Source organism: Cyclopterus lumpus, chromosome 21 (genome assembly GCF_009769545.1).
Source record: "Cyclopterus lumpus isolate fCycLum1 chromosome 21, fCycLum1.pri, whole genome shotgun sequence".
Lineage (NCBI taxonomy): Eukaryota > Metazoa > Chordata > Actinopteri > Perciformes > Cyclopteridae > Cyclopterus > Cyclopterus lumpus.
This window is the reverse complement of record NC_046986.1, coordinates 12,077,023-12,099,016: the sequence shown is the minus strand read 5'-3', so window position 1 is coordinate 12,099,016 and position 21,994 is coordinate 12,077,023. Positions and strand designations below refer to the sequence as shown.

The 21,994-nt window shown below is 42.9% G+C and overlaps 1 protein-coding gene across 1 annotated transcript; it reads right to left on the bottom strand.

Annotated features, from left to right (window-relative positions):
- Nucleotides 1-657: 657 nt before the first annotated feature.
- Nucleotides 658-21,629, bottom strand: LOC117750544 (activin receptor type-1-like). Its single transcript, XM_034561802.1, has 12 exons — nucleotides 21,233-21,629; nucleotides 11,377-11,450; nucleotides 10,634-10,888; nucleotides 10,060-10,332; nucleotides 9,575-9,841; nucleotides 8,344-8,549; nucleotides 5,147-5,246; nucleotides 4,474-4,620; nucleotides 3,846-4,121; nucleotides 2,515-2,712; nucleotides 1,861-1,991; nucleotides 658-1,706 (listed from the first exon to the last, which is right to left on the bottom strand). The coding sequence occupies exons 2-12, from the start codon at nucleotides 11,441-11,443 to the stop codon at nucleotides 1,572-1,574; spliced, it is 2,055 nt and encodes a 684-aa protein (XP_034417693.1). The 5' UTR covers nucleotides 11,444-11,450; nucleotides 21,233-21,629; the 3' UTR covers nucleotides 658-1,571.
- Nucleotides 21,630-21,994: the final 365 nt, after the last annotated feature.

Genomic DNA, 21,994 nt, shown 5'->3' with positions numbered 1-21,994 from the left:
TCCAATGAATATAAATGCATTTGTTGCATTATCAGTGCAGATGTCACGGTTTTTGGCAGTAAGGAAATAGCTTGATAGGCAGAAATAACCAATGATAGTGAATCATTTCAGGGTAAACTAAAATGTCTATGTTTACTGATATAGAGGCACAGGAATATGGAAGTTGGGTTTTAGCTGGGAATAATAAGTAACTACTATATCCTGTGGGCATGGCCTCCTATTGGACTTTGAAATCACAAGGGAATGGCTAGAAGCTGGATGTTTGATTTTAAATCAGATCGTGCTCAAATAAATACTACATGACCAAAGATACTGGCGTAAAGATCCTGAATAATTAAGAGATTTACTTTTAGTCACAACTAAAATGAGGGGATTAATCAAAACTGTTCTAACACGAGTCCCAAACCGTACAAACAGCTCAGAATTTGACAAATTTAAAGTTTAACTTGATGAAAACTCAGGGGATCACCAAAGTCAACAGATTCCATCCTTGGTGGAAACATTTCATCTTCATTCATTCAATAGTTGTTGAGGTATTTAAATCAGGACCTAAGTAACAAAGCTCATCAATATTGCGAACACTGGAGCCACTCCACTACCAAGACAAAAAAAAAAAAAAACTACAAGATAAAGCATCAAGACAAATGAGACAGATAATACACTTTTTTTTCTATTTAATTAATATAAATCACTAATTAATATAAAATGTTAAAGCAATAAAAAAGGCTGAAGTTTGACTTCATTTACTTGACAATGCACGCATTAAGACAGTATACAGGATTTACAGGCTTACTTACAGGCCTCTGGAGGACTAGAGTTCAGTATCTAACAGATATTTTATTGGTTCCTTTAGCATTTTGTCTGTAAAGCTGAAGAAAAAAAGCATAGAACAGGTACAGGGAATTCTATGTAAACTCCATGATGATATACAAAAGGTTTGCAACGGAGTACCTTTAGTTTAGTTATATCTCAGGAAAAGAACAGTGCCATTGATGCATCTGTACAACCAAACCCTTGCGGAGATCCCCAAAAACTTGTTCCGACAGTATTTGTAAACAGGTGCATGACACAAAGTACAACATAACAATGCTCGCTACGATTGCTGTTTAAGAAAGCATGAAGATAAAGTAGGCAAGTTGATTACTTTTCCAAATGAATCCACCGTCATACAAATGAACAATGCAGTGCAATCGAGAGATAAAGTGAAATTGCTAAAATGTTCAGTTGAAAACAACAGGTCCATAAAATCTGCGATTCTAAAAGCCTAATTAAATACCCAGGTAACAGTTTCTTCCTTGAATAACATTGCAAACAGTCCAGCTCCTATGTCACAAGTTTAATATATATTTTCCTATTTCCGTGACTATTATTAGTCTCAGAAATGTCCGGTAAGCCATCTTTGGATGCCAAAATGTTTCCCGACAAGTGTTTTAAAATAAATATAGGTCTCTGCCACTATAAGGGCACTGAACCAATCAAGTCTCTTGTCTTGTGAGATTTATCCAGGGTGGTCCGCCCTCTGGATGACTTCAAAGGCCTTGAAGTACGTCTGCGTCTTCTTCGAGGCAGACTCAAATGTCTGTTTTGAGTTTGTCCAGAGAGTTGTCAATCTTTGTGAGGGTCTTTTTGATGCGCAACGCTGTTAATCTGGCTGACGGATTCTGGTACCAACACTCCTTCATGAGTTTAGCCATGGAGGTTAAAGTCTGAAAATAAAAAGAGGAGGAAAAAAAAAAAAATCAATCAGTGTGTCCAGTGTCAACATTAGAATATCGCTGAAATGCTCTTATATCTGGATATCAAAAGCATGCAGACTTGAACTAATTACTATACAATGATGAATATATAAATATGACTTACAGGGTCAGAAAACCATCTGTTTGGGATGTTGGGCCTCTGCTGATCCACACACACAACCTTCTTCATATCCTCAAAACTGGGATCACTTGGAACCACGTCGTGAAAAGGTGGCTTGTAGTCTTCTACAATGCCTACAAGTAGAGCAGAGCATGCAGCAATTCACTTTCAAGCACACTCAATCACTTAAACCAAAGTGGAATAAAAAAGGTACACTGTCAAATGGCTGACACATAAAATACACCTTTTTTGCTCTTAACTTGCTCAAGTGCAGTCGTGGGACAAAATAGAGACAGGAGGTTACTGCGTCGAGGGTAAATCAATATCTTAAGAGTGGCTGAGAGCCCACTTCCTACTGTAAAGCGATAAACCTATTTGACAGTGGAGGAAGTAGATTTTATTTCACAACAGGTATGTGAGCTCTAGCTTCTCCAGACAGTGGATTTTGTCGTGTGTATCAAGGCCAACCCTTTCCATCCCGGAAAAGCTTTTACTTAGTCCAACTTAAAGCACTGATTTCTGCGTTCAGTCTGAAAGGAAACAATTTTTGACAATATGCTGCTTGTAGGTAATGCAAATGTGTTGCAAACGAGGAAGACGGTTGATAACAACAAGTTACGGTATAACCACATCGTGTTGTGTAAAACGTTTACTGACCATTGCTGACTGTCCTCCTGGCGATCTCCCACAGGACGAGGCCCAGGGCCCAGATGTCCACTCTCTTGTAGGACTCGAAACAGTCCATCTGGATGGAGTCGTCGAGCACTTCAGGGGCCATGTAGCGCTTTGTGCCCACTTTGGGGTTGTTCCCCACATCTAACTCGTTGGTGTCTTGAAAATGCATGACCGCCAGACCTAGTGTGAAAACACAGAACACTATAAAGTTCCCCTGCAGATAGGAGACGTATGTAAATATCCGTTTGAATGCGAAAACAGCTTAAAAGCTCTCGGACAACTATAATGAAACAAAACACTACGCTCACTCTCTTAACTGATGCCGAGACACTACTTGTTTGTCGTACACAGTCCTGTTCCCACAGGATGTAATCCAACATAAGAACAACTCACTTGGGAGACAACTGCTGCCTTGTTTGTCAGAGCAGCAAAATGTGTCATCCGGAGCAGGATGTATTACATCGAGCCAGTCGCTAGGCTATGGCTTGTACCTGAAATTGTTTTTAATCAAGTACCTGCAACTGGAACATTGGTGTTTTAGAAGAAGTGGTCAGAGTTCCTCTAAATGTGTTTTTGATTACGGGCTCGGTGGTACATTTAGGCAGTGGATGTTCTGCCTCGATGAACAACAAATATGGCTCAGCGGATATATGCAAGTGGAGTGATATTATTGTAGATGCATGTTTTATGCAATACTCGTAAACAACAACTTTCAACCACCATCTTTTCTGCTTATCTGGACCCGGGCCGTGATGGCGGCAGGCTTAGTAGGGCCATCCAGACATCCCTCTCCCCTGCAATGTTTTCAAGCTCTTCCTGGTGAACCCCCGAAGCGTTCCCGGGCCAAATGAGATCTCTCCAGCGTGTTCTCAGTCTAATCCTTTTACCAGCTGGACGTGTCCTGAAACCGCTAAAGGAAGGATTCCAGGAGCCATCTTGCCTGAACCACCTCAGATAGCCCCGTTGGACGCAAAAGGAGAAGCCGCTCTATTCTGAGTTCCCTCCGGATTTCTAGGTTCCTTACCCCAAGATTGACAGCAGCTACCCGACTACCATTACCCAAAGCTCATGATAATAGGAGAGGGTCAGAACGGAGGTGGACTGGTAAATCGAGAGCTTTTCCTTCCAGCTCAGCTTCCTCTTACAACGGTGGTACAGTGGCACTCCACTTTAGCCTCACTAGTGAACAAAACCCTGAGATACTTGAATCAGATTGATCTTAACGACATCTTGAAGTTAAACTTGTATAACTAATTAAATTAAACAGTAGGGAAATCAGCAGATTTATAATAAATATTGGTCAGTATTCTCACCAAGGTCAGCAATGCAGCACTGTCCATTCTTTTGGACCAATATATTTTTGCTCTTGAGGTCTCGGTGGGCAATGGCCGGCTTTCCCTGAGTGCCGAAGATCTCCACATGGAGGTGTGCGAGGCCGCTCGCGATGGAGAGCGCCATGCGGAGGCAGCTGGATGCATCGAGGGTGCTGAGTTGAAGGTAATCGTACAAGGAGCCCATCTCGTGGAAGTGTGTGATCAACCACAACTGAGTGCTGGAGTTCCTCGAGGTCATGTCTGAAGCTATGAAGCCTAAATTGAGAGAAATATACCAATGCAATTTAATTAAAAAAGACTTTGATCAATACATGCATCAATGGGACATGTTTGGGAACTACAGCATAATAAATAACCCATTAAGGCAAGGTTGGATGGTTTGCACAAGTATTTTTTTAAACAAGAGATAAAAATTTGCAATTCTTTTAATGAAATAATATTTCAAGCTCTAGAGCCTTTTGATTTGTGTGTCATATATTAAGTCCTGCCGTAATCAATCGAATTACGCTAGGTTTAATGAGCAATTAGTTCAACCTCGACACATGGCATGGTACAGTAGGTATTCTCACAGCTTGCTGAGCCTGTATACATGAAATATGGTACGCACCGAGGATGTTCTCATGTCTCAGCAGCACAGTGTTGTAGATCTCAGTCTCTCTGAACCAGGACTTCTCGTCTCTGGAGGAGAAGATTTTGACGGCGACACTCTCTCCCTGCCACTGACCCCTCCACACTTCACCGTAACGGCCCTTACCTGGCAGACAAAAACATGGGACAAATGAGCAAACATAGAAATGGACTAATTTCCTTCTTTACTGTTTTACTTTCCACTAGCATTACTTGATATTTGTGTCTGTCTTATGTATAAAGGCTGCTCTTAGAATTACCAGCATTTAATCTGGAGCTACTTAAGACTCTTTCTGCAGCTATTCAATGTTTAAATAGGCATCAGTTTGCTAAGATGTTCACAATAACAACATTGTAAGCCGATAATGATGTCTGTGTAAATATCAGCTTATTTTGCTGCCTCCTAGTGGCAAACTCATTTCCTTGGAGAGATTGGATGCAATTACCAATTGCAAAATATACTTCATCACACTTCTTTCAAAATGGGTTACCTAACACATGTGATCACAACAAGTTTGTCCATTAGAATAGGTCAGCTGTTAATAATCTCTCTGACACTTAGAGACTTGATTACAGGATATACATAATGTAGGAGGCAGAGTCTGAGGCACGGCTATTGTCCATATGAAAACAGCCTTTAACGGGACACTTACCTACACACTCATTGAGTGTGATTTGTCGTGCAACAGTTCTCTGAACGAGGAAAGGGAGCCCTGAGCCACTTCCTGAGGTGCAGGAATGATCCAGAAGATCCTGGCAAAGACAAAAACAGAAACAAAAAGGACATTTGTAAGTGTACATGTATGTGGTATATTTGCAAGTGAGCGAGTTGAATGAAAACATTCCCAAAGAATTCCTGTGCTGGAGGTGCAGAGTGCCCCCTGCTGAGTAAATAACAGAAGTGCCACCCGCTCCCTGATGACTGGCGTGGGCGCTGGAGATTTTCTCTAACCAGGGACCAGACTCACAAAAAAGGTGCAACGCTGCGAAGCCTTTTATTTTTATCTCAGCTAAAACACATGCAGCATCCCGTTGCTGACACAGGAGGGCAGTGTGCAGCAGGAGAGCGGGCATCTGCTGAGCAAAACAAACGGCTAAACTGGGAGGGGAAGATGAGGATTGAAAACAACAAAGAAGACTGATGCCTCAGATAAACAGATGCATAATGCAAGAGTTTCCTGGGAGACAATTTGGAATCACAACACAGGAACGCAAGGCAGAGGCCATAAAAACGTATGATGAGTTGCTCTGCAGAGAGTTTAAATCCCTCCATTCTGTACAGGAGGATTGTTTTTAGGAGGGTATATTTGGGCCAGGCCGTTAAGCAGTAGAATGCAATCAGAACGCTGCAATATCACCATAATCAGACGACTTCTGGGCAGCAGCCTCCAGAGGGACCAGCCCATGTGTTTCAGGCCGATATGCTTTTCCCAGCCACACCACTGTTCCTAATATCCTTTCTCATGGTACTGCCAAGCACTTTATTATTATGCTGAAACAAATAAACATTCTGTGGCTCCATATTTGGGCTGATGGACTTTGGAAATAGCTTGAAGTTCAGCCAGAATCAGCTATTTCTTTCTCTGACACACATCCATACTCATCATGAATGATCATACCTTAACAGTAGATATTTACAAGTTTCATATGTAAAGATAAATGGGATAATCTGGGCTTTGAAGAGTTTAAACATGCTTACAAAAAAAAGATAGTATGTCTTCTATGACAGCTGACATTGTGAATAGAATTGAAAAGGCTTTCAATTGAAAAAGGATACTAATGTTAGTCAATATAAAGCGTATGCTTTTGTGAGGATAGAGAATCACAAAATGGACGGTAATAGTCGTGCATTTTGTTCGGGCACAAGCTAGACAGAGTTTCAGCTGAACTTGATTACACGGTGTGTAAGCCAGTGAATGTGCTGGGTCTGTCAGACTTACCACTAACCACAGGACTCCAGCTAAACTCTGGATCAGTTTAGTGGGCCTCAAAACATAAACTACTCTGCAGAAAACTTACAATCCACAGTTGAGTGGAGAGAAAATAAATAGCTAAAGACATTCCTTGAACAGACTGGGAACATTAAGGGATTCAAAACAACAAACAGCAAAAATGTTGACCTAACAATGACAGTAAGCACTACAATATATTAAGACTTAAACCTGCACTGTGGATACAGTGACACAGTGCATCTATCTATTCTTTCATAGCATTTATTGAACCAATCATGAGGTATTTGCACAATATTTAGTGATGTGTTCCTCTCATGTGTTTGTTCCCATCACACCGTGAGTGTTTCACCAAGTTCATCCATGTAGTGTGATGCAAAGTCTCAATAAAACCACTGCAGAAGGTTTTATTTTGACATGTTGAATGAAAATATATGCTTTTTTAAAATATTGCGCCAAGTTATCTTTAAGTCAATATTTGTGACATGTGTGTGTTAATCACAGAATATAAGACTAAATCCTTGATTACAGGGTCACTGCATGACAGCCTTGATCACAAATCTGGATTAAAAGGGGGCGAACAAGGTATATCATGCCATCTTGTCACCATTGTGTATTATCTGGAGTCAAACCGTATAATTGTGTACAAAGAAAATGCACAAGTCCCCAGTAAACCAACCGTTTCCACTCATCAGTTGAATCCCTTAAATTAATACAACACATCATTTCAGAAGGGGTTTTCCATCTCTTGTTGGTATACATTGGCTCTTTGAAGACTCTGTAATCCAAGTGTACAGAAAACAGCCCTCCTACGTTTCAACAACAAGGGGAAAGATTCACACTGTAGGTTTTTAAATATCAGAGCTAACAGCTTTATTTAAATAATTATTGCTTTCTGGTGCTGTAAAATGTTGGCTTACATTGGTTAAGAATTCAAGGTTTCAATTTTGATGAGCTGAGAAATGTACAAAATCCATATTGAATTGTAAATGTGAAAATACTTATACTGCATACGGTTAATGGTTGTACATGGGCCATCGTCTAGTACTAAAAATAACAAATGTAGTATTTAATTGATCCAAGTGATTTTATATAATATAATCCTTTACCCGACTTGAAATTATATTAATTGCCTTACATAATACAGTTGTGCTTACAGTGTACATGTCAGATGCATCAAGATAGTAAAGCCAACACAATTTCCATCCATCCATCCATTTTCAATATCGCTTATCCTCATTAGGGTCGCGGGGGCGCTGGAGCCTATCCCAGCTGACATAGGGTGAAGGCAGGGGACACCCTGGACAGGCCGCCAGTCCATCGAGGGCACATGTAGGGACATACAACCATTCACTCTCACATTCACATCTATGGGCAATTTAGAGATCAATTAACCTGCAGCATGTCTTTGGACTGTGGGAGGAAGCCGGAGAGCCCAGAGAGAACCCACGCTGCCACGGGGAGAACATGCAAACTCCACACAGAAGGACCGCTCCGACCGGGAATTGAACCCGCGGCCCTCTTGCTGTGAGGCGACAGTGCTAGCCACTACACCACCGTGCAGCCCCGCCAACACAATTTAATGTAAGTAATCTTTCCCACTGTTTCCTTTCTAAGTGCCTTTAATTATATTGGCTGTTTTTAGCTAACTCCTTTACTCAGTAAAAAGAGACACTGATTTATTTACCAATAAAAACTTTCTTTTACACAACAGACTTTCTGTGACTCACTCGAGGTCAGTTTATAACCGTATTTACACAGTACTGCATATGGCAGCTAGGGCAGTGAGAAAGAAGTGGGTATAAAATAAAAGACTGGAAATTAATTTGACATAACATGCTAGTAAAATATGCCTCGAGCAACGCTAATACTATTTTTTCCTGCGGTAGAACCCTACTCACCGCCAGAGTGCTCTCCCCCACGTTGGATGCTATAAGGCCATCGATGGTTCCATATTCTGCATCTCGTGATGTTAGTCTTTCCATTTGGTTGTTGTGGATGCGTCTGAACACCAGGATAGCGACAGCAGAGAGGACGATGAGGATGATGATGGGCGCCACGATGACGATAGCCAGTGTGGTCACACTGTAGCTTAATAGCTCATCGGCTGTGAGGGGGGAGAAACGTTCACACAGAGATTTCTTCAGACTAATCAGGCTCTCGTTTTGGACATTTTTAAAAACACAAAATAAAGCTTAATTTCTAAGATTGGATTTGGCTTGCATCCACCAGAAGACTGAGTAAACAACAGATGGGAGCGTCCAATGGAACAAAGCAGCAATACAAGAGGAGGTGACCATAACTATGTATATGTATGTTGAGGGAAAACTCTTCACTGCTGAGGTCAGCCTGGGGAACTCGCCACCATTCACACTTTCCAAACATACCAAAGGAAAGACGGCTCAGCTCTGCCAGACATTGATCCCCTTTTTTCAACTCAAATAATGAACCGTTTCTCCCAAATACCCATAACTACCAACACATTGTAGGAACTCACTAGACTTGAACCAAGAACTTGGGCAGGGTTGCATTTAGCTTAAACATTTATACATTTGTAAGCAATATAATACCAAGACATGATGTGGTAAACTGCATCCAGTTAAATTGTGTTAACACTAATATTCTCTGAGCTAATCCCAAAATATATAACCAAAAAGACAGCTGGGGTATTGCAGGTATGAATATTTATCTATGAAATATAAAAGGTAACAGAAAAAAAAGTGCACCAGCAGCTCTGTGTATAGATGCCTGCCTCTTCTCCTTTCCCAGGTGGCTTCACCCACTGGGCTCTTATCAGCCAGCTCAAACAGCCTCTGAGAGGATACAGGGGAAGTGGACGGTGACTAAACAATATTCAAAACCACCATTCGGTTGCTCAGCGTCACCCCCGTTTCCATTGCATACGGTGCCAGGAGTGTGACCACATAGAGGTCTAACTCGGGCCAAGAGAAACCATCCAAAACAGCCGAGGCAGACATTTTCTCTCAGAAGACTATGAATGCTTTGTCTAAAACAGTAAGAACTAACCCACACGGTCGTTCCTATTCTGAACAGATAAAATCTAAGCAGCATTTCACAAGTACAGTTCAATGCAGAAATCAATATATGGAGTTCTTGAGCATCGTAGTGTACCTTTGACAGGTAGCTCCACGGTGCTGTTCAAGTTGCACAGGTGCCCATGGCAGCACTCCACAATCTGGTCTCTGGAAGGTGGGGTCTTGCAGGTCAATGTGCTCTGCTCATAGACCTTGAAGCAGCCTTTCTGGTACACCATGGAGCCAGCGCTGACCGTCAGGGATGAGAAACACTGGTGGCCCTTGCAGCGTTTCTCTCTTTCACATGAGCTGCCCTCACATACACAATCATGCTCCTCTTTGATCTGGGGTTTTACTTCCTCCTCTGCAAGAGATTCAGGAAGAGGAAATAGATGATTAATAACAACACTTTCCACAAAAGAAATAATTAAAGCTGTTCCTGCGTTACTATAAATATGCATATAGCTTTTTATGGCATTTCAAAAATCATAATTCAAGTAGAGTTTGTCATAAAATTAAATTGTTGTGAATGACATAAGGTCTGTGGTGAACGAAAGCCAAGAGAAATATGTACAAAGTCACCTTTCCCTGGAGTTTGCACAGTGACGTTCATGTTACACAGATGGCCCTGGCAGCACTTGACAACATGGGCCGATGAGGGTGGCATGGCGCAGGTGACTTTGCCCTCCTCGTCGTCCCTCAGGCAGCCCTTCTGTTGGACGGCCACCCCATCCATCATCTTCAGAGAGGAGAAACAGTGCTGGCCTGCACAGCGATGGTCTCGCTCACACGCACCGTCATCGCACATGCACTCCTGGTCTCTGAGGACCGGTCTGCCAGCAGACCGGTCTATATCTGATAAGAGGAAATAAAGATATGGGGTAACGCATTACAGCAATACTATTAGCGGACCATTAAATTAAACAGCATTCACTCAGATCAGAAAACATGGACAGGTATCTCGGCTGGCTGGCTGAAGGGGCCAGTCAAGTAGATTTAAATGTATGAGTTTTGAAAATAATAAATGTCTTCATATTTTAAAAAGACTAAAAGGTGAACCTTAGGTAAGCCACTTGCTTCCATGCATTTAGAAAAAAAGTCATACAGATGTTCGAGCAGGATATTTTTCACACCGTTATGATGCAAAACACTTCACCTTTCACCGGTAACTGCAAGGAGACGTTCATGTTACACAAATCCCCAAAGCAGCACTCCACCACCAGCTCAGGAGTTGGCGGGCTTTTGCATCGTGAGGACACTTCCTCATTACCCACAATGCAGCCCCTCTGTAGGGCCGATGTCCCGTTCAGTATGGAGAGGGAGGTGAAGCACTGCTGGCCGAAACACCGGTCCCCACTCCTGCAGGACCCTCCGTCACACAAACATTCAGAGTTTCTCAAACTGACATCCCCTTCAAAAGAAGAAAAACATTTTTTTTTTAAATCATGTAACTGGTCATAATTCATCCCTGAAAATAGACAACGCTGCTGCAAAGAAGGACTGCAATCTCCAATATGTTCCTAAATGTTTTGTGGCATAAGATGATCCTCATCCTTTGCATGTATCAATTTTCATTAGGACAAGTGTGAATCGCAGCCCTAAAAAGCTCCTCTTTCTACTGCATTCCATCGCCACTGCAGTTGTTTAAAATAACACTGCGAGACAGCAGATGCAGGGTGACAGACTGGGGAGGGTGGTGAAGGAAAATAAAAATTGAGAATTTTTGGTCCATGCATGTAATGACTTGAGGGGGATAGAGAAATACACCTAGGCTGCGAGATTATGTGCATGTTTAACCTGAGTAAAAGAGAACAGGGGCACTGAGACTTCCGGTACACACCCTAAGTACAAGCTACTGCATGTACTTGGGACAAGCCGCGTTTTGTGACAAACACTTACCTTCCAAGCTTGAACATGGGAAGACCAGGGCGATCAAAACCAAAAGAAACATGCCCCTCGCCGTCATTGTAGAGCTAGATGGATCAAGAAAAAAATGAGAGAAACAGAAAAATGAGGCTGTTTCAATAAACTAATGCACATGCTGAACGGGGGGCTGAAATTGTATTCAGTTCAAATGACGGCAATTTTTGTAAACCCTATTTCAGGATACCATTCAGCGAGACAGACAGAAGACCAAGAGAGAGACAGGCAGAAAACAACCAAAGAGTAATAGATTTTACAGAGGGAGACAATTTCTTGTTTTTGGAAAAAGATTCAACGGCAAGTTTAAAATGTTCAAGTAAAGTGGGTCTCAAGCCTTCCTGTTGTCCTGGCAACAAGGCATTGAGTGGCAAGCAATGGGGAGACTGGTGCTCTCTTATTGGCTGCCTGCGTGCATGTGTGTGTGCATGCTCGGTGATGTCTGTGTGTTTGTTGGAGGGACAGGCTGCTTGGCAGTGAGGGGAGAGGAGCAGACAGACGAGAGAGGAGGAGAAGAGCACGACGGGGAGAGTATGGGTGCCCAAATAGTATCATTTAGAGACCCATAGAGAGTCTAATCCTTCAATATTTAATGCGTCTCTAGAAGCGTCTACATTGGCTGTGCGGTTGTGTTTGTTTGTTTTATCCAGAGACAGATTTCTTTACCAGACCACCAGTTTAACTCTCACTGCAAACTCAAAAGGAAATCCCCCCCCCCCCCCTCATATATTTATAAAGATGATATGCAAGTTCTTTGGAAACGTCACCGGGGCCGTTATCTTGGAAGCATGTGTTTGCGCGCCTGAATGCATCTGTGCCACTGATAAATAGCACCCCCCTTACCTCCACCCCCTACAAGCGTTTGTGCCCGTCTCCCAGACAGAAATGATTAAGCACATAATGTTAGCATTAGCCCAACGGTGGCGTCTGTACGGGCCGCTCACACACAGACCACATGCTGCTCCTTTAATCAGAGCACAAAACAGAGGCTGCCACACAGAGATAATCAGGAGCTCTGTCTGCTCCCTTTGGACCAGGGGAGAGGGGAGCAGCCATGGGGGCAGGGAACAGGCAGGAGGGCATGAGGAGGTAAGGGAGGTACAGCCAGGGGGCAACTGGGGGACAATGGGTCAGAGAAGGGCAGGGGGGAGAATAGGGACAAGGGGGTGTCTGGAGTCAGCGCCCAGGGGGACAGCAGGAAGAAGGGCACCATGCTGGTGGGGGGGACGGCCGGCTGGGCCACGGTGAAGCCAGGGGGGCCGAAGGAAACAGGATAAAGAGATAAGCAGAGGGGTAAAAGACAATAGTCTGGAGCACATGCTAGAGCCTAGAAACTGGTTATCTTGGTATTGACTCGTTTATCAGTCGTGGAGAAAGATGGCAAAGAGCACGATATCCTGACTCACACGCTGCTGACGGATCAATAACTCACCTCAATTAACCAAGTAGAGCATGTCATGAGGCTCCATTTAATGGCTTCCATAAGTGTAGGTAAATGATTTGCTGCCTTTTTGTTTACATTTACAAAAGACCCTCGACGGAGCACTGAAATCATCTCCGTCTCGATTCATGTCTCCGCGAGGACACTTTGTCTTAAATAAGTCATCATAAGCAGTGAGCCACATGCCGGCAACAAGCCACTAGGTGGTACTTTTATGTGCTGTTATGTACAAAGCAAATATTTAAGTCTGCACTGCAAAGCCTGAGGGCCTTTTGCTTGTTCTCTGACATGTGTTTAAGTATGTATTCGCACTTTTTTTTGTTGAAATCTACAGTTTATTTTGCATAAGTACAGGAAACACAAAATATTCCACATCTATCCACACATGAGGCATGGCTAGCTGGTAAACACATCATCAAGTCAGCTAACAGCTTTGCTTGATAAACACACTCAGTCCTGATACTGGAAACCTCAGAAGGACTAACGGAGCAATGCGGGGCCACCATCTGCAGAACCGATTGCGATCTCAGCAGACAACTTTATGGCGCTGTGTGTGTGTTGCAGCTCTCTATCCCTGCATATTGAATTCTCTGGCAGTGTTCTGTACTGTGTGTTCGCAGAGCTGATATCCTGCCATGGGTGTGCTCTCAGCCCCCCCCCCACTATCTGTCTCAACCCCCTTCTTTCCTTTTACTCCCTCTTCCTATTTCCTCTGATGTGGTGGTGTAATAGGAAACCAGTATAAATACCACATGGTAATTATATTTTCCCATGTTTACTGCTGTTGGAACTAATAATCTAAGGATTTACTACTGTATGCAGAGCATTGTATAGAAGCTAAACAAGGTGGGCAAATGTCATTTTATACAACTGTGATTGTTTTACAATGCATTGCATTATGATTATTCCTTCTCTATTCTCCCTTCGCTCTGTGAAAAGACAGGCAGTGTAAATATTGGTTGACATTTCAAAAAGTGTATCGAGCTCATGTTTTACAGTGGTAGAAAATAAATGAATAACGGTGCTTAAGTACTTGTACATTGCTTAGATATTTCCACCTTATGCCAGTTCACAATTATACTCCACTACATTTTAGAGACAAATATTTAGCTTTTTACTTTGCAGATTGATGTTTCTTTGCAGATTGATGTTTCTTTTTTATGTGGTGCCCTGTAAATAATTTAACTAACAGAGTGTATAGAAGGTAGGAAGAAATACCTCCATCTCAACCAAGCGGTTACATTTAAGGCTACCTACACATCAAATCATCAGTGATGATAACATATACAGGTATAATGATATGTATGTATATGTTTGTAAGGAGTCCCGCTCCACAATCAGCACTTTTGAATTGTAACTATTTTCCATTGATAATACTTTCGTTCCTTCACTTTAAATTTTGAATGCAGTTACTATGGATTTACACCTTACATTAGGAAATAATCTGAATGCTTTTCCCACCATAGGCCTTTTGAATGATGATATCAATTCCTCTGAAATACCTAAGCACTGACCATGCTCATGGAAATACAGAAACCCCATTTAGCTCAACACAAGGCAGTCAAAGTGTGGACACCCCGGAGAGAAATAGTTGAGATAGACATGGCCCTGTGAAACGTATGCTAGGTTTAACTCCCACCGAGTGTTGCTGGAGAAACGTGAAAGTGATCCTACTTATCAAGGCTCCTGTTTTCGACGCCACGTTTCCTTCCCAGACTCTTTCCAGTGATCCCACTCCAGAGGGCTATCTTGATAAGCTCTTCTTCTAAAGCTGAGCTTTAAGTGATTAGATGGAGATGATTAAACATGCCACTCAAATATTGTGGTTGGTACAACTGTACCCAAAAAGAGAAGCATGTTGGCAGTTATGATTTAAATGCATTTTGTTACACATTCCCACTTAAATCGACTACATCATCAACTGCCATGTTAAACCTAAAATTGTATTAGCATTTGCTGTTTCTAGGTGACATGTTCATACACATTGTAGAATAACTTTCAAGAACAAAAGAAGAATATAAGTCTAGTTAGCTGTTTAATTATTGTGGTTAGTTTTGTATTCAGGTTAAGACGAAGGAGAGAATGACAAAACATTACTTTGTCCAATGAGTATGGTGCATGAGGATGAAGAGTGAAGAGGCCGGAAGCCCTGCAGGAGCTGCTGAGTCATCATGCTGGCAAAGAGGGAGACGAGAAGTGGAATCTGGGTCTGAGCAGGCAGGCTGGCACAGTTACCATGGCACAAATAGCCCGGGCACCGTGGAAGCTGCAGGGTGGCGAGGGATGAAACAGGCAGAGACTGGGGCAATGCGGCGCCTGCTGTTCGCGTCCCCGTCCCCGACCCAGACAGCCAAAGTGCCAGCATGCCATCAGGGACACACAGATGGTTGGCTCCTAGGTGGATGTGGGTGTAACACAGACCTGAGGGCGAGCGTTGTCCTCTTTGCAGCAGCCCACATTCATATTCACACTCCAGCTCAGCAAATCAAAACGATTCTCTGCCTACAGCTAAATACAGCACTTGGGGTGACTAAAACTAAGTTAAGAGAATACACAACACTAACTTTTTAGTAGGTTATGAGGGAGTACACAGTCACATTTGATACTACAAATGGAGTTGTGGAAAAAAAAAAATCAGTGTTGGATTTAAAAAAAAATAAATAAATTGCCTTTACATTACAACGATAATGTTAAACCAATTTAGGACATATTTGACGGGCATCGTCATCTTGTGGAGGGTTTGTCGTGTGGTTAGCTGTTGGCTTAAGGCCTCTACACACTGTGTGACATTGGCAATCTCGCAGCTGTATTACATGTCACACTGTGCAAGATGGAACCAATACAATCTTGTATCACGTCCATGTGAGACTGTATATCAATTTTGAGTGTGCGATGAATGCCTGATGAAATGTAGGGCCAGGTGGGGAAAAAGCAGGGACGTAAAGTAAATAAGTAAAATCATCTGCGCTGATTTTGTGATCAAGAAAACTGCAGCAAGGTTTTGCCAAACTTCAGTTAAAATGCCAGACAGAATTGTGGGTGGGTACTTTGTAGACTTTGCTTTCTTACAGCAGCCACATGGAAATAATTTGTGTAACTGTCAGGCTGGATGTGTCGCTCAATGGGATACAAGCAAAATACTAGCAAAACTCTGTGGAATCTAAAGTGGCCCAAACTCCACCGCTTTAAACAGTGATGTATTTATGAAACGTTAATGATGAACCAAACAACGGTATTGTACTGGCAGCAGTATTGAAATGGAGCTCAATGCGGCGCTGTGACCTTGTCTGGTGCAACTGTGAAACGCAGGTTGATCCATTCTTGATATCCTGTGTCGTACACTGAGACTGTGTAAGAAAGCCGGATGGTTCCGCTGAGTGCAAAGCAAAGCTCAATAACCTTTGGAAACACCCCTCGCTGGCCACGGGGCTCATCAAATGTGGAGATAAACCTGCAGTGCCCCATCAGGTCGAGCAAGGCTTCATCTCTACAGTATCTCAGCAGCTGCCTCCTTTCAGTGTGAGGAATGTAATCAAATGCAAATGCTCCCCCGCGTATGTTCAAACCTCACTCACACATTTATTGTAGTTGGCAACAGCGTAGCAGGTTTTTGTTCCTTGGATACAGTGTAACCCAGGGTGTGTGTACCCCCCCCCCCCCCCAAACACACACACACACACACACACACACACACACACACACACACACACACACACACACACACACACACACACACACACACACACACACACACACACACACACACACACACACACACACACACACACACACACACACACACACACACACACACACACACACACACACACACACACACACACACACACACACACACACACACACACACACACACACACACACACACACACACACACACACTTCGGCCTAGATCAGATGTAATCAGAGACAATAGCTGCATTTTCCTGGGGTTTTATACAAGGCGTCACAGGCACACAGAACCAAAACTAACTTAATCGAGTAAGTAAGAGCAGTTTTTGGGGTTCTGCAAGGTTTTATTATTGATTCAAAAAGGCTTAAATTCTTATGAGACGCAATGCTATCTGATTTTACAGCATTGTGGGGACATTGTTAACAAGTCATCTACGAAATGGTCACCATAGCAATTAGACATTTAAATCACAGCCATCAAAACATCTAAAACAGCCAATTCAAACACCATCTTTGTGGCCCCCGGCTATGTTTGCCAACTGAGGAATGCACAAACACTCTCCCCTCAAACGACCGTCTCTCAAAGTTCACTGCCCTGGGGCAATACTCTTCTCAAAAGACATCTTGGTTTTCACGGTGCACCCTTTAAAACACATTTTCCTCTTGTGAAACAAGAAAATCCGCCAAACAAGACCAAAGAGCTGTGTGCACAGCCAGACGAAGCTCAGGGAATATTTAGTCTCGATTGACTCTGCACCCTGCCTGGCAATAACTGAGCTCCAGGAGTCAGAGGGATATCATGATATCCCCGGCTGTGTGACCCACAAACATCGACCAAACCAATGAGCACCGTGCCGATAATCACTCGGCAAACAGCTTTCAACAAAACTGGCTCCGTAGCCATTGCTACGGAGCCTTTATGGCTGGGAGTTTCCTGGCCTTCCGGAGAGGAGAGACTTCTAAGGAGGAAGACCAGTAGTAAACATGGGAAATGAAGACGTGACCGGTTCTTGCATGAAGGGCTGGGTAATATTTACATTTAAACGGTCAGCAAATCTGTTGTGGATTGAATTGTGATGATTTGGTAATATGGTGTCAATAAATCAACACTAATTCTGATCAAATCGTAAATGTGGTCCAACACTATGCATTGAGTTTTGACACAATTTAAAATATATATATATATATATATATATATATATATATATATTTTTTTTTTTTCATTGGTTAAGGTGATCAGAGAAATCTAATCATCCTTGTGTCATTTAATAAGCTAAAATCCCCCCAAAATAAAAAGTTTATTATTATTTTTAATCTATTAAGTGAGAAAGTAATTGTCAGATTAACTGATAACTAAAATGGTGTTACTTACAGGCTTAGATTTTGCCATATAATTTTATGTATCACATATATGGCCAACAGATATCACAAGAAATATAAAAGATATATGATGTTCTGATATGGATGTCCTGCTCTAGTGCCCAGCCCTACTTGCTTGTCAAAACCAATGAATAACTAAAACCGAACAAATTCCCCATTTGGCTCAAGCATGGGGAATGGACTAGACTAATTCAAGCAAGCCCCATCAATGTGTTCCTGAAGTACTTCCATCATAACAGAACTACTTCAGCTTTCGACCCCATGACCCCAAGAGATGAAACAGATTATTTTCAAGTCGTAGACAAAGTGCCCACACCGAATAAGAGTCCAAGCCTTGGACTGGGGAATGTGATCAGAGAGAGGCAGTAACTGAAACAAAGCCATAACTTTTAACAGCTGAGCGATAAGACAAAAGCACTGAAGCAAATGAAGGGCTCATAAAATGTGTATTGCAGACTGTCTCCAGTCTGGGGTAAGTGTGGAGAGAGGAGAGGAGCCACAAGCACTGCAGATCTATGGGCATCTGTGAAGACTGGAGTGTCTTGTATCCCTTTTATCTGTCTCCACTGGTCCTCAACCACATTTGAACACAGAATCAGATAAATCAATAAGTCTGTGCGGAGCCACCAGAAGAACTGACCGAGCTCTCAAAACAGCAAACAGTAACGAGACAAAAATCTGGCAAATACACAGGCAGTCTTTTATCTTTTTCTCCTTCCCCCTCTTACGTGTCATGCTGAGACTGCATTGCCCGCAAGTCCCAGACAGCTCCTCTCATCGTGATATGTTTGGGCTACATAAAGCTGACGATTATTAAAAGGCTTTTAAAGACTAAAAATAACACTGCAGACAGAGGGGCCCCTTTTCTAAAAAGCCGGACACGAGCATAGAGCAGAGGCAAATTCAACCCACATGCTGTGTTTCTCTGCAGCATGCTGCCTCATCTGATGCCAGGTTTGTTGCTTGTCAAACTTTCTAATAAATCAGCATACACTCACACAGATGCACGTGCACACATACACACAGGATATATATGGCCAAAACTGAAGCAAGATAGCTGAAGGCTGCTGCAATGAGCTATAGACTGCAAGCCAAATTCTGCCCCCTTTCTATCCTCCAGCCGCCGCCTCCGACCCGCATTAACACAAACTCATATATTGTCTCCCACACACACATACGTAGGCAGACATACAGTATCCCCACCCACTCTTCCTCCTTAACTTCTGCTGAGCCACCTACATAGAAGAGCTATGAGACTCTTGCTCAGACTTGAAGCAGTCTATCTTTGTCTCATAACTGCAGTTATCTTGTTAATGACAGACTGTGTAACCTGATTCCACACACTCTGTTTTTTTTGGAGCTAGCGCTTCTCTCTCCTCCACTTAGATATTGTACCAAACCCAAACTGCAAGCTGCTTTTGACAGCCAATTACTGTGCACATAAAAATTATCTATGATATATGGCATTCTATGACTGAATATTACTATTGGCAGTAAGATTATGTAAAAACATAAATATCGTCAGGCATTGTAAATCAGACACACACACAGCCTCTTAACAAGATAATTCATTCATTCAGCCTCTTTGAAACAAACGCAAGGAAAAGAATGATTCAACATTCCAAGACACCCCAAACCAGTCTATTGTTGGGAATGCATTGTTCGCCTCAGGGAGACAGATAACCTACAAATGGTTGAGGAATAAGTTACCACAGATAGGCAGTTTAGAACAATGACACTGGCCCATGGCCAAACAATAACATTGTTGTAGACCAAGAGACGTTGAGGAGGAGTGGACCAATCACAATGGCAGGGTGAGGGGCCACAATCAGGCCGGTGCCTGTTACCTCGGCTGAACGGAACGGGGCACCCAAGATCCCCTGGAGTCGAACCATATCTCTGCCTCAGACCTTGTATCAGACCGCTATCAGCCAGACTCCAGGACGCGAGTCACCGGGAACAGCGGGCGCCCACATGGAGGCCCGTCTTCTGTGACTGCTCAGCTGTGAGGTCAGATCATCAAGCCACCACACAAACACACGCTGCCACTAACCATAACAAAGAACCCCCACTGTGAGTCCTCTAATCCAGTCCGAGGGGAACTCACCAACAAACATTAAATGTATTACATGTTATTTTGAGTGGCTACTCCACATTGTTGCACATGTTTAGCTGTCAGAGTAACACATTAAAAAGTGTGGTCAGCTGAATGGTTTAGGTGTGTCAGCATAAATGCATCACACCATCAACGGAGCTGTCGTGGTCAATTCCAAAGGCTCGGCCACACATCAAAAACAAATTAAAGTGCCCCCCAGACATTTGGTCTACCAGTGAAGAGAGACCTGATTAGTGTGTGGGAATGGGATTTCTTGGGAAGCCAGGATCCGGCACAATGAGTTGATTCGGAGGAAGAACCCTTCAGCGCGAGACATTCCCTTTTCACACATCTTTTAATCTGCACAATTACCCCTGGATGTTTTTCGGTGAGCATTAACACCTCTGTAATGAAGTTTGCACCCTCTCATCAGCCAGTCTACCGACTTTACATTTAATTGCCCTGCAATCTTATCACATACCGTTTCCTGTTTGATCTGATTGTCCCTGAGCAAGGATAAAAGCATGTCAACAAATACTCGAACTATACTGGAGATATCACTTCATTGCCAACTACTTTCAAATTAAACCACAGACCATTGTAAGCAACGATGTGTGTGTGTGTGTATGTGTGTGTGTGTGTGTGTGTGTGTATGTGTGTTGGGCTCTCCCACTTCCCCCAGGACTGCGATTGTGATGTTAAAGTGCTCAGCATGGGATGATGATGAGACACACGATCGAGCAGGAACGACCCTCCCAAAAGACCGTTTGCATGACAAAAAAAATAAGCACAAAATCAACCTCGTAACAAAGTCACGACTAGTTGCAAAGTTGCTCGCTTGACTGTGACGTAGACGTTACGAGTCGCAACGCTGGACCCGAGACGATGATGTTCACACTTTTAACCCCGGAGCTCATCCCCATTCAACCAAAGACATCTCTCTTTACGCGTGAAAGGAAGAAGGCTAAATCACAAACGCTATAAAAGATGCAGGTATCTGTTAACCCAACCCAAGACGAATAGGGTTACATATAAATATATATGTGTGTGTGTGGGGGGGGGGGGGCTGCAATTACAGAACAGGCCAAGATAATAAAAAAAATGTACGAGGAAAAGCTGAGAGAGATCTATTGTGAGGGCAAACGAAACGAAACATTTTCCTGCAAAATCAGCAAACTTCTCAAACGCCTATCGAAATGTGTATGGCCCCGCGCGGTGATTCAACTTACCTCGGTGGTTTGTTTTTTCCAAAGTGCTTTCGGAGGGCTCGGTAACTGGCGCAGGTCGACCTACTCTTCCATCTCCAGAGAATTTACCGACGAAAACCCGATTTGTTTTCCAAAGTCTGAGGAGCAGCGCCTACGTGACGCCAGCATTATCGTCCGTCGTTCGCTCGGTGGAGAACACAACATTAAAAGTGACAAATTCACGCGATACTCAGAAGAGAGAAGCCATAAAGAGACATTTAAAAAAAAAAAAACAGGTATGCCTCTGCTTCACACACCGGCACTGCACTGTCTGGGGCTTCACAACTCGCACTCGAATCCACGAAGGCAAGAAGCCAGGCAGCGTTGGAGGAAGTTACCTTTGCGACAACTCTGCGTTAGTAACTACGGAAATCGACATGGTAAATACAGGCGTTTCCGGTCGCGCGTTTCAAAATAAAACAAAGTAGCTCTTTGTCTTTCATTAAACTTTATTTATATTTAATGAATTAATTATATTCGATAAAAGTATATTAAGGAAGAGATAGACAGTGGCAAAATGTAAGTGGTCTACATTTACTAATGCATTGTACTAACTATGTAAATGTATTTGTCTTGTGCTACACCAAACCTTTTACACGATATGCATTGTGTATAGCACTCCTATCTAATACTGCCAAGGTCCATGTGCATACAAACTGTTGTTAGCTACAGCTAGTTACAGTTTTTGTTCCCCATCTTCCGATCACCCACATATTCTCCAACGATAAACTGTGCTTTTATGCT

Coding starts and splice junctions, on each gene's coding strand:
- LOC117750544 (XM_034561802.1), bottom strand. CDS start 11,443: ATGACGGCGAGGGGCATGTTTCTTTTGGTTTTGATCGCCCTGGTCTTC. Junction 10,889..11,376: donor CCCATGTTCAAGCTTGGAAG/GTAAGTGTTTGT, acceptor CTTCTTTTGAAG/GGGATGTCAGTTTGAGAAAC. Junction 1,707..1,860: donor ACAGATGGTTTTCTGACCCT/GTAAGTCATATT, acceptor TTTTATTTTCAG/ACTTTAACCTCCATGGCTAA.